Source organism: Anarhichas minor, unplaced genomic scaffold (assembly GCF_050575085.1).
Source record: "Anarhichas minor isolate MPS153535 unplaced genomic scaffold, ASM5057508v1 ptg000014l, whole genome shotgun sequence".
Taxonomy (NCBI): Eukaryota; Metazoa; Chordata; class Actinopteri; order Perciformes; family Anarhichadidae; genus Anarhichas; species Anarhichas minor.
In genome coordinates, this window is record NW_027466460.1 from 8,271,260 (window position 1) to 8,284,502 (window position 13,243).

Genomic DNA, 13,243 nt, shown 5'->3' on the forward strand with positions numbered 1-13,243 from the left:
AGAAGGCTGAAGGAAAACAATGCAGGTAGTCATTGATCTTAGAAATCAATTCACATGCTCGAGTGATAAAATAATGTGGTTAATAGTAAGTAAGTAGAATACATTTTAGTAAATTCACATGCTGTCACAGTAAACACATGTACTAAAACATTAAGAATACCAGCTTTAAATCCCTGCTTTTAGCATTGTTTTACATTTTTGCTGCACAAACCCAGAGATGAGAAGATCACGGTTCAATTACACGGGAACCAGGTACCATGCGAGTTCCTTTCAAAAACAGGGAAGCTTTCCAGATAGCACTTAAACCTATACTGGGAAGTGGAGTTTATTCATTTCAAATGTAACTTGTACTTGGTTGTTAAAACTTCCACAAGATGAATTAAAATCAAAATTCAAAGAGAACACAGTTGCACCAATCTCTCCATCCAATGTGAAACGATGCAAGTGTTCCGCTGGGTCTTAACCTACGGAGCTGGCAGGACTTTCTGCCGTGATAAGCAATGATTACAGCAAGTCCTGTTGACTATCACGTACCATCTAATCCCCGGAGCAGTGGTGCATGGGGCTTTCTTGCAGGTACAAACACAACACTGCAGAAAATGCAAATCGTTTCTATGCACAGCACTAGAAAATAACTGGTTGATGGGTGTTCAGCCAACATTGTGAACATTCTGGCTGATTCAACATTTAGGAGCAACAGTTCTACTCGGACGTCCTGAGTCCAAACCCTGTGAAAGTGATCTGCTGACACAGCAGTCAGTGCTGTTTTGGGTTTGGCATAACTGACAGTGGTAAGCTGTTGACTGCTCTACCCAACTGGGTTGTGTTGTTTGTGAAAGTGCATAAGGACTTCGGACATCTCCATTGAGTAAAACGGGCTCAGTTGCTTGGCTGAGCTCATCTATATGCACATCTTCAGTGTGCAGCAATTGATGAGTTGCAACACCTATAGATCTACTTTAGTAAAAAAAAAGAAATATGTCTCTCCCTTACTACACATGAATGTATCCATATCATGTGACAGAAACAGGCAAAAATATGCAGCCTGTCATTGCCTGTGGCTGACGGAGCACTCTGTGGTGACTGAAATGTCAGGAAGAGCAGTGTGTGCCAGCTGAAAATGGCTTAATGACACTTTTGCATTTCACTGGCCTGACAGTGATGAGGCTAAACTGGAGCTACTGATAAGCAGACACAAATCCTCTGCAGTGGTTTGTGTGTGTGCGTCTACTCACAAATGCTCGTGGTCCACAGTTGCCAAAAGAAACCCAATCACTTAACATATTGAACTGGTAACCATGGGGTTGTTCAGCTGGGATAAAGCTTGATGACAAGGTTAAAGACTCATTTAAAGAGCCTTCACACTGCGTGATGGTTAGTGTACTGAGGTTTTCACATATCAAACATCACAGTTTGTGGTGTTTGAGCATCACTTCTAAAGCACACAAACACATTGTATCTGCCAAGTCTGCAGTCAGACAAGAACAGAAGAGAAGAAGAGCATAATTGAGGCCACGATCTGAGCGAAACGCTGACAACACATACCCCTCACAGCAGCTTCACATGCACATAAACACACACCATTTTCCTGTTTTAATTCTGGCCACACAGCAGTTACCACTATTGCTCAGACATGAATGATTTCTTTTGAGAAAAAGCAGCCTCCTCTAATGAAAGTGCTTCTCTTTTTGCTGACAAAAGACAGAATTTGAGACCAGATGCACACTTTGACCACAGAGTTACAGTAGATCTAAATATAATGCTGCTTTACTGTTGTATAAGCAACTTGTTTTACACTTATGTTTGATGACTTAGAATTTTAGTCATGTGTTCATTACAGACGAATGAAATCGTAAGGCAACTAAAAACCTTTCAAATTGTACAGTATGTATGTACAGCACTCTAGCTGAAATATTGATGGCTTTGAAGAGCAGTATTAGCTTTACTTGAAAGATGTATCACTGAAATACGTTGTAGAGTTTACTTATGATTAAGCTTTTAATAACTGGAAATAAAACGGGTGCAGACACAGTAACGTGTAATGCAATCCAAAACTTTATGACACCCTGAAATAAATCCCAGCTTTGTGAAGCCTTTATAGTTCAGAGTCTGTTGACAATGTGTCAGAGAGGCATTCATTAAATTCTATGGCCGTTTCTGTAATGTGTATAATATTGTGAAATGTTTCTAATGGTTGAAATATGTCATATTGTCAACTAAACTTTATATAATAGGCTTCAAAATGCTACAATGTATTGCAGAGATGTTGTATTAGATTGCATCATATGGTGTATATTATACAGGTGTTTTCGTGATTGTGTCTTGGTCTTAGTCAGTGAAAACTTAATTTCTTTACCCATTCAACTCAAATCTGGTATAGATTATCCTACCTAATTGAAGATGCTCCATTTGCTCACAGTTTTAAATGTTCATGTGGTGCACAAGTTCTGAATAATTGGAACCAGGAAGCATTATGGACATCCATTCGCTCAATCATTGAAAAACGAGCTCTGCCAGCTGTTACATGACAATGTTCTCAACTATAACCTCCTGTGAACTGTACCGCATTTGTTTCTTTTCATTTCTCAAAACTACCAATGTTAAGCATAACCTTCTAGCCAATAATAATACCATCCTCTTTTTGAGATGGACAACTTATACATCTGAGCGACACTCCCATGCAAGCAGTCGTCCATAAATCTGCATGTGAACGCCATTCTCAATAAGCAATTTGAGAATTAGGGAGACCACCAAACTTGATCAACTCACTGGAGAAGAACTAAATATATGTCAACGATTGATGAGACAAAGTCAACAATTTAATGAATGGTTCAAGTGCAGGGCGTCTTTTGTATTTGTTTTGCTATGTTTAGATTGTCTTATTAGTGGCTCAGAGAACAGAGAAGGAGAGCCTGTTTTCTCCGATTCACTCACTCAGACCAAGCTGAGTGGACAGCAGCTGTCCAGTGAGATGGATTTCTCTTCACTACGAGGGCGGAGAATCTGCTGACAAAGACTCCTGCTCTCTTACCAGAGAGGAGGGTGATAGGGCAGCATGCAACACAAACATACCATATAAGCATCTGTACCGGATCAGCCATAACAATTTTTACAATATTCAGTTAGTCAAGACATCGTGGAGAACCACAGAAAAAGTCAGAATTCACTGTATACTGTAACTGTAGTTCCACCACTGAGTATTGTTTTTTTTTTTATTCCATCTTTCCCATTAAATCTTAGCCTACAGGATAGATTCACATCTTTTCAAGTCTTTCTTCAAACAATCTTTCTTAGATTAAAACTTGTCCATACTGGCCCTAATAAAAGAGGATCCCTTCTTAAAGCATTTTCAATGTAAGTGATGAGGGGTAAATAATCCACAGTCTTTGCTTTGTACAAAAATACAATACAAATTTTACCTTAAGGTAATATGAGATATTAAACAATTCCCTGTCCGAGATGATTCCAAACTGTTTGGATAATGTGTCCTGTTGACATGCACTCCAAAAGCAAACATGGACCTACATTGAACACATGGCAACATACAGTGTAACTGGTTTACTGTTAGTTTGTGTGAACCAACAGTCTGTGCGTGTGTGTAAATAGCACCTTTTAATCTCGAGAAAAGATATCTTTCAAGTCATCTTCGGATTGATTTTATAGGGGCAACTGAAAAGGGAGGGACTGCATGTTGATAGATGTGACTTCATTTGCTGTTGCTACAGTCTCATCTTGCAGCATTTCACACACGATGCAAACCTAACCAGGCTTCAGCTGAGAAAGTCAAGTGACTCATCAGATTTTCGTAGAGTCAGCAGTCTTCAAGTCTAGGCGTAATATGTGCTGACATGTTTAATAATGAGAAATGAGCAAAGAATTTCTATATCAACATTCAGATTCCTAATTCCTGGATGTCTTTTCCACAGTCGTACTGTGCAATTAGCGTTGTGTGTACTGTATGTATGTGTGTGTGTCTGTGGACAGTCTAGTGATGAGAGTGTCATTTCAAAGTGCGTTACTGCCTGAATGTTTTCAGACGAAGACAGGAGGTGCAGATAGATGTGGCCATGGATCAATGCCACCTCCCACCCATTTCTCATTCAGCTTTGGCTGAATGAGAAAGATTACAGCAATCACTTGGGCACACAGCAGATAGGGGCTGACAAGAGTGTTTGTGAGCTTTCTGAACACAATTCAGTCAGGTGTGAAAGGCAAACAGAGCTGCGCCACAAAAACTAAACAAAGACAATAGATGTGTGAAAGAACGCATCAAATCAATGAATACTCCTTAAACTAAGTATGAACACCTTTATGCGGGTTTGTTTAAAGCTGCTACAAGGAACTTTCATTTTGTGTTCAATTTTGGGGTTCCCTATGGACAAAGGTGGGATAATTTCCAAGCACCAGAGTCCTTTTAGAAAACCTATAATTTTACTGGAGCAGGATCCAACAGTCTGCTCTGCACAGTCCTGGTTCTGGTTCTCCTGTGCCTCCCTTCTCTCCAGCGGACCCAGCAACACGGCCTGGGTCTCCAGCAGTGCGGTGTTGGGTTTGGCTCCCAGCAGGGACCAGCGGAGCAGCAAAGCAAAGCTCTACGCCTGGCCGTGGGAGGAGGAGACGCTGCTGCTGCTGGGCGCTGAGTTCTTCTAATTCCAAAGTTTCTGACTGCAGGTCAAAGGCTGCAGCGAAACCTGATCTGAATCAGTCCGTGGCGGGCTGGTTTTTGTCGGGCTGGTTTGCATGATTTTTATCTGATTTTGTGCGAAATCGGACCCGGTGGCATTGATGTCAAGCAGCAACTATTTAGTACAAGCCAATCTTCACCATGATGGTCTTGTTGACTTATAGAGGCATCGATATGAAATTCAGACTGTTTCATGACCAGTTCTTCACAGTAGCTTTAAAAAAATGTTGCTATGTTTTTATTTCTATTTGCACATATATCTGTATTTCTATAGGAGGGATGGACATCTCACACTGAATGGACTTTTGATAAAAGCATCTGCCAAACGAATCAAATTTAATGCAATGTATTTTGTTTAATGCAAAGACATTTATAACCCTATTTTAATAATTGCTACAACAGAGATATTTTGTATATTTTGTTTGTATTTGTTAAGAGTATGCATTTAAAAACAAATCAATATTTGGCCACTTTGGGAGTTAAAGACTGGGGTTGTCATGTTCTGTATCGAGCATTAAACTGTAAAATAAATAATCAATACAGCTTAACATGCCTACTTGGGTCACTGCACTGTTCTACAATCAGGTGTTGGGTAATTTGCCGTGAGTCACTCCTTGTGCAAATCAGAAAGTGGGTCCAAGTAGCAAGAATTTAAAAACTGAATGGCAACAGTCTGAAGAAAGCTGACAAATATTTCACAAGCAAACTCTACCTTCCAATTTAAAATCAGCTGGTGATGATACACATTTATTAAACCTTTTATAAATAACCCATCAGTGCGAGTCTGTATGAGTGGCACTAAATAAGAAGAAAAAGATCTGGCAGCCTTGTATTAAGATTGCTCATGCTGACTATGTAAAGACACAATAAATGTTTGGCTGATATTTATATTTCAAATCACTGATCAGTGAATTTGAAATTTAATTTTGACAGCATTACAGTAGAATTAGAATATAATATCTGCATTATTTTGTGGTAATTGTTGATAGCGATCTCTATTACTTTTTACTATTAAAACATTAAACATGAGGGTAAACATTACCTCAATATTAACAAGCATATTAACCTGTTATTATGCTGTCTTCATCAAAACCTCAACTTATTACATGGTATTACTCTGTGATTGCATCAGCTCAAATTTAGACAGTAAGATTGTACACAGATTTGCTTATAAGAGAATATTACCAGATAAAACCTTGTATTTTGAGCAGATTCTTAGCCTGTACTTACTGCCCCATTATTACCCGAGAGATGGGAGATGTTTTTCCCATTATTGGTATTCAAATATATAAAATGAATCCATATTACCAAGATATTTTCATTGTTCTTAACAAACGAATACCTCTGAAATTACCAAAACATTACCCCATTAATACAACTATGTTATTACCAAGACCATTATGTCACCTGTATGTTAAGATATAGATTTTGCAGCATATCAGCAGATGTATATGATGAATTGAATTCCTGTAAAAAGTCCAGTCTCACTCTGTCTCTAACATATAATTTCATTGAAACCTGTGTTGTGTCATTTCGAGGCCTTGAATATTCAAAGTGTGTTGAAAGAGACAGCTCATTGTCTCAGATACCAGACGTTAGAAACAAAGACTTCATTTGTACTGTAATAACGGATACAGCATAAAAACAAATCACAGAAAAAAACACCAGCTAAGGGCAAACAAAAGAAGACTCCCTCCTGGGTCACTGTGGCTTAACCTCAACAGTCACTGACAGTAAAAGTTGGAGATACTACGGCGATAATAAGGAAAATCAGTTCACAACCTGTGAAGAAAAGATTCAACTTAATTCATTCAACTCACCAGGTCTGTCTTGGGCATGTCCTGGTAGTCAGACGAGTAGTATGTTGCTGCTTTCCCAAAGCCAATGTCACCAGCGGCCTTTGGTGGCTGAGCATGTTGTCGATACGTAGCACTCTTTGGAGTCCAGCAGAAGAGGTTGATGGATTCACGAACACAGCGCTCAATGTCAATTTCTGTGCAGCAAAAAGAAGAGTAATATGAAAATGCTACTTGCCAATGTTGATGATAATGCCACCTATGAGCAAAGTCATAAACAATAGAGCAGCCTTCATATCGCCTTTTTTTTAATGAAATGCCTTTATTACTCTACACCCAATTATTATGAAATCACTGAAAAACAACATGTTTTTTATGTTTACCCAACTAAGCCAGCGAACATGGATCTTTAGGTGGAAATTAGCCGCCATGGGTGAAAACAGCAGCTTTTTTACTTCACAGCAAGCGTCTGCAGTCATGCTAGGGGCTCTGCAAGGCTGTACTTGTACAGTAGTGCTTTGGGCTAAATGTTCACAACAACAATGCTAACATATTGATGTTTAGCTGTTATCATTTTTAATTATTCACCATTTTAGTTCAGTGTGTTAGCATGCTAACGTTTGCGAAGTAGCACGAAATACAAAGTACAACTGAAGCTGATAAGAGTGCTGATAAACTAATATATTAGACAGATAAACATTGTGAGCTAAATGGTGGCACTAGAGGGAAGCTCAAGCAATTACAATTCACCCTGAGGGGAACACCCGTACCAGATCTAATGGCAACCTATTAAATAGTTACCAAGACATTTTGACTTAAAACCTAAATAAACTCAGAACAGAGAGTATTCTGCTGATCTCTGCATTTTCAATTACCACTGATAACATTTTACTTTCACTAATTATTTAACTGCTGTGAGTGAGAGAGTAAAATGAATGAATACAAATGTGATTCCCTCCCATAAAGCATACAATAATATGTAAATGGAGTGTGGGAGGTTTAGTTGCAGAAGAGAGCAGCTTGACCTTGGCATTAACAATCGTCAATGCCGGTGGCTCTTTGAGATAATAACTGGTCATCGTCTAGCTGCTGTCCCTCATCTAAGCACTTGTTCTAAAATTGGTTTTCAGGGCAGAGCAAAAATATTCTTCTTTTCCCCCTAATGCCTATCCAGCAGTGTCCATCTTTCTCCTGCTTCTCACGTTGAGAATAGAGAGGATTAGGGAACAGGGACTCACTGGATTAGCCGAGGATTTGGGTAAATTAGGAATTCTTTCCTTCACACTCTTTCACACTGACATCCTCTCTTTCACTCCCCTTTTTCGTGGATAATAAGCAAGTCTGCCTAATGAGTGCTCCTTGGTATGACCTGCACCTGGCCCAGGCTCCAGCAAAATTATATGAAAGATGTGTCTTTCCCCCACTCTATGTCCCACAGCGACGTCAAGGTTAGGGTCTGTCAGCTCTCATGGGCTAGGACCTCACAGACTCGGTTACGAGGCTCATTCCAGTGAAAAACACACTGGTGGTCAACGACGGGCACATAGGCAGTTCAGGGAAACGCATTTTCCCTCCCTAGGGTGACGAATGCTGCATGCAATCATTCCTCCAGCTAAAAGAGGCAGGAATGGGGAAGAGATTGATAGCGGTTTTAACAAGTCCTGGGCTCAGCTGGGCAAATCCAAGGCAGCCAATTTCATTAAAGAGCCATTTCTTTACATATTAGGAAGCAAAATTACATTTCAGTAATGATGTAGAGGTGTTGATTGTGGGCTGTTACTTGTTGCCACAAATAGTAGAATAGAATGATTAGTAAAGAGCAACTCAGGGGGGTTGTGGAATTGGATTGTGGTGCAAAGGAAGAAAGACCTGATAATAATGGAGATTAAAGGGTTTAGTAAATTAAAACACAAAGTGAAAATCTGTTGCATTATCCAACCAACCCTGCACAGTACAACAGACGAACCATGAAAATGACTTTGTACATTATCCACAGATTATAGAGCCAACCATCGGTGGTGACAATTCCCCTTCTCCCTTTTTGAATAGATCCTTATTTGTAAACCGCGATGACATTGATAACATAAGGTGGGAGAATGGAAATTGATTATCTATTGTCCAGAGGTTTGTTCATCCATCCATCTTTAATCTAGTTATACTGTATACCAATGATTACTTTGGACAACCCGTGAGGGAACGATTCATGTTGTTGATTACGTTTCAAAATTCCACTTGTAGACATGAGAGGGTTTTCCAATTGTTGGTTGTTTGCTTTGATGGATGATGTGCATTGGATTTGCATGTCTTTAAGGGGTGCATGTACCAATCTTGGAATGCATCCCTGAAGTAGTACGAGCAGTCTCATTTCAGTGATCAATCAAAGTGGTTCTCATTAATCCAACACATTTACCCAGGAAACTAAGTCAAGTAACCTAAAACTGAAACTTAAGAAAATGCTTTGGGAAGTCACAACTGTGGTTGCTTTTGTTGAATTTGAATTACAACATTAAAACAAACTGCTATGCATATCCTGATCCTTGATATTGTGGCGAGAGCGAGAGGGGGCGAATGGCAGTGCCAAAGAATTGTTAAAAACAAATAATTACTATTGTTTTCAAGGCATGTTCACCAATCAAAGGATTTTGTATACTAAATAAAAAAGCAGCCTGTCAGTCTTCTGAATGTGTTGATTGCACACCGGAGCCCCTCAGAAAAACTACCTGATGACATTATTAATTCAATGCTACAGTTCTGAATGTCATAAAACACTCAGTGTCAGTCATTTTCAAGTCAGAACTTCTCTTTGCTAACAGTGAAAAATAAGCAGCTCAGAAATAACTCTTCTGAGGTCTGAGTATTTGTAGACATAGTTCAACCTTTAGCTCAAATGCTGGAGTGAAGCTGAGCTAATTACTACATTCAGCCCCAGGTAAATATTGTCAGGACATTATGGATAGGATACCCAGGTCCTATACTGGCTGCCTGCAATAGTATTATTTGATGTGTACTCCAATGGTAAAATGCCCCAGAGTACACTATCAGTCAAATCACAAAATGCAAATGAAAATATGTCATGCCAAATCTGTCATCCACTTCCAACACTAAACCTTCAGCATCAATATTCTACTTCTCCTTCTGCTGATGTTTTCAAGGTGTCCCTGTGTGCCGTGTTGCCTCGAGCACTTTCAGCAGCTCGTGGTTGTTTTTCTCAGAGCTAAACGTCTATAACTAGAGCTCATCGGTTCTGTGCCCAGCTCTGCTCATTGAGACAGATGCTAATGTCCCGTGAAGGCAAATGCCGCTGCATCATCAGTAAACACACGGCTCCCGTCAGCCGGAGAGCCTTTCTGGTCTATTGTGAATCAATGAAGTCTCCAAACAAGAGAAAGTTATAGATTACCCAAGGCTACAAGACTTAGCAAATGGGGGAATCACAATATGAGATTAATTGCAAACAAATGGCAGCTGAGATGAATTGCTGGCTCCAAGGCGAAATGTTGCAGCACAGGTCTTACCTGTTTCACTTTTCATTTGATTTCAGACTCTGATATGCTGAGTGTGAAATCATTCATAAAACGTATTAACAAAAATAATTCAGCAATATTTGAGTCTTTGTATATGGCCCAGAAAGCGAAAATGACTTGAGTAACACATTAGTGAAGAGGAAGTTGTGTGAAGGATGATGAGTGAAATACCAGTGAAAGTATTGACAGCTTGCGAAACCAGTGGTGGGAGCATGACCTTATAGTCTGCATCACTTACCTTAAATTTGGATTCCTTCTCTTCGTTGAAATATTGGCAAGTATAGACTTCCTAGTGTTATGTGTAATACGCTTGTCACTGAGAATGATTGTCACTGGCCCTATTTACTGCCTAGCAGGAGGGAGAGAGAGGAGTGTGTCTGAATCATTTAAGAGCCACTGTCCTGTAACGTTATCTTGACCGTTAACTTTTATTCCGACAGTTGCCGACGGCAATAGAAGGAGAGGAGACTTGTTTTTATTTCGCAACTAAATGTCAAGCCTTCTTATGCATCTTGTAAAGTTCATCCACTTCACTGAACCTTAGATTAAGTCAAAATGTATATGCATGTTCCTGTACCTTTTCACCACCTGTCATCACCACTAAATACAGGCTCCCATCATGTACAGGCTGAAATTAACAGAAATGTCCATGATGGTGTGTACCAAACCAGTTTTAAATTAAATCTTTAATTCTTTCTCTTTAAAATCAGCTGTATCCTATTTGATTTCTCGCTGTAAGATTGACTAACTAGATTTAGTCAATTGTCCTTCTTTTATACTGTTCAGCCAGCATCAGGGCATGTTTTTCTGGCTTCACACTCTGTTTCTGTTGTTACACACATGTGAAGCATGTGGACTCTGCTCTGAAACAAATTCATGGAAGTCTCAGTTGTATGAGGACATCAATTCTGCACGCCTGATGTCAGGAAGGAGCAGGTGCGGACCACAAATCACCAGATATCTATCATAACTCAGTGTGTGTGTGTGTGTGTGTGTGTGTGTGTGTGGCTTTGTGTACTCATAGCTGCATGAATGTGGTAACGCAGAGCAAATACAGACTGACCTCCAAAACCAACAAAGGCTGCCAAGGTCTATTATTGTAACTCAATTATCTAACACTGCCAAACCTACTATATGTTTACTTTCATGTACTATGCATTGAATCACATGCACTACAATTGGGATGCTCAATCAAAAATATTTAGCCTGTTAAGATGGGTGGGTTAGGAACAAGTCCACAGATACACTAGCAGCTCTGTGAAGCGGTACTTTGCTGTGGAAGTATGATTAACATGGTCACCATCTTAGTTAAGCATGTTGTCGTTGTTATATAGCCCGAAAAATAAAGTGCAGCTGATGTGGCTGAGAACGTCACTAGTTTTTGCAGGAATTCCATCATAAGCTGAACTAAATTTTGAGCTGATGGTTACAGTAGTAGACAAATCAGGGGATCGCCGACGTCAGTAGGCTTCATCCTTTGGGAACCATGAATGCGTGTGTGGAATTTCATGGCAATCCATCAACTAGCTGTTGAAAAAATGAGTCTGGACCAGGGTGGTGGAACAGCCGACAGACAGACAGTAACATTGCCATCACTAAAGCCATTCTGCTAGCATGTCTAAAAAATAAACCCTGCACAGTCAAGGATTATAAACCCACAGTAGTAAGACTTCTACTCTCATTTAGTAGGGGTGATAAATATTGTGCTGAACTGTTTTGTACTTGGATATAGCAGTCTGTAACAAGTTATATAATGCCATCTTGTGTACTAGAACATGGCTGGAAACTTAAATAAACAGATTGAGGTCAGTCTGTAGCCCGGAATTCATTCTTAATATAGTTTGCCAGATACTACACTGTCACTACCCAGGTACACAAGCTGCGATAATAAGGCTGGAAGTGATATACAGAAACGAGCTGGCAGCGGTAGGCAATCTCAGGAAATCTTGCCAAAGAAGCCGACTGCAGCTCTAGGCCAACATATTTTACCTTTATAAGGAGAACTGGCTCTCCTTTTCCCTTCTGCCTCAATCACATGAATCTGTTGGACAGTAAAACACAGTGAAGTACGGCAACGCTGAATTTAGGCTGAAGGGGAGGCTGTTGGCCTTAGTTTACAGAGTGCTCCAGCAAGCCTTTTGGACAAATCGTCCCCGCCTCTGTTGGTTTTAAAACCCCGATGTCATTCTGCCTTTCAGCCAGAAAAAATAGGGGCTCAGCAGCAGTGGGAAATAAAGTTTTAAAAGGAAATTCTTTGAGCTATCCCCCAGGCGAGAGGTACATACATTATGAATGCCGCTCTCTGATTTTATGTCACCGATACTTTGCTGAAGTAATGTCTTTGTGAAACTGAAAAGGAGCCGTAAAGAGGGCATGTATTAAGAGACACTACTGTCTCCACAGTGTGTGTTCAGTCTGTGAGGCAGATTATAGTCGACAAAAGCATCGAAGTCCCCAGGGCAATGTGTCACCTTAAAAGCCATGTTAAAAGCCCCTCGGACTGGGGGGTCATTCTGTTAGAAGTACTTAACAAATGCATGACAACAACAGAGCAAAGCTAATAAGATGCATTACCATTAAGCTTGTATTATCAGAATCAACCCACTGAATACCTCATTGATTTGTCGACCCTCCTAAGAAAGGAGGCAGGAATACTCCTCTTGCCTGCCACGCACTGAAACCAACTGGATTAACAACCATAAAGCGGAGTTATTTATGTATTTTTTTATATTTTATTATGTGTTAAGTGCAATGTTTAATACATGTCTCTGTATGTTAGTAATGGCAAAGCAGATAGTTGCTTCAGGCAGCCTGCTGGCCTCACATCCCCATGCTAACGCTGGGCTTTATGTATGCGAGTCTTATCTACGTCTCTTGCAGGAGTAATCCTGCATTTGTGGTCCAGAGCTGAAAAGGTGCCACTTACCCTCCCTGGTTAGATGCCCCACAACTGATATAGCACCGCAAAAAACAAATAGCAACAATTTATATTAGTGGCTAAGCAGTTTACACAGACTAACGATGGATTTGAATCAAGATTAAAAGTGATGCTGGAGAACTCTACTGTGGAGGTTGTGATTATTGTGGAAGACAATTCCCAGAGTGCAGCGGTTGACTGTTCGACAGATGCAGAGCAGAGCGTGACATGCCTAGAGCACATCAAGGAAGCAGTGTGTTTGGTGGAGAGCAGAGCTGCCTGCTTTGAGGATGACATTAACTCAAGACACATCAGCATTGGT

At 40.1% G+C, this 13,243-nt stretch overlaps 1 protein-coding gene across 2 annotated transcripts in view; it reads right to left on the bottom strand.

Annotated features, from left to right (window-relative positions):
• LOC142949592 (TBC domain-containing protein kinase-like protein) overlaps positions 1-13,243 on the bottom strand; it is a 39,446-nt gene that overhangs the window by 10,259 nt on the left and 15,944 nt on the right. For both annotated transcript variants that reach the window (XM_076091321.1, XM_076091322.1), the window contains one exon: positions 6,505-6,677. In XM_076091321.1, the coding sequence (XP_075947436.1) occupies positions 6,505-6,677 (173 nt within the window). The remainder of the gene's footprint in view (positions 1-6,504; positions 6,678-13,243) is intronic.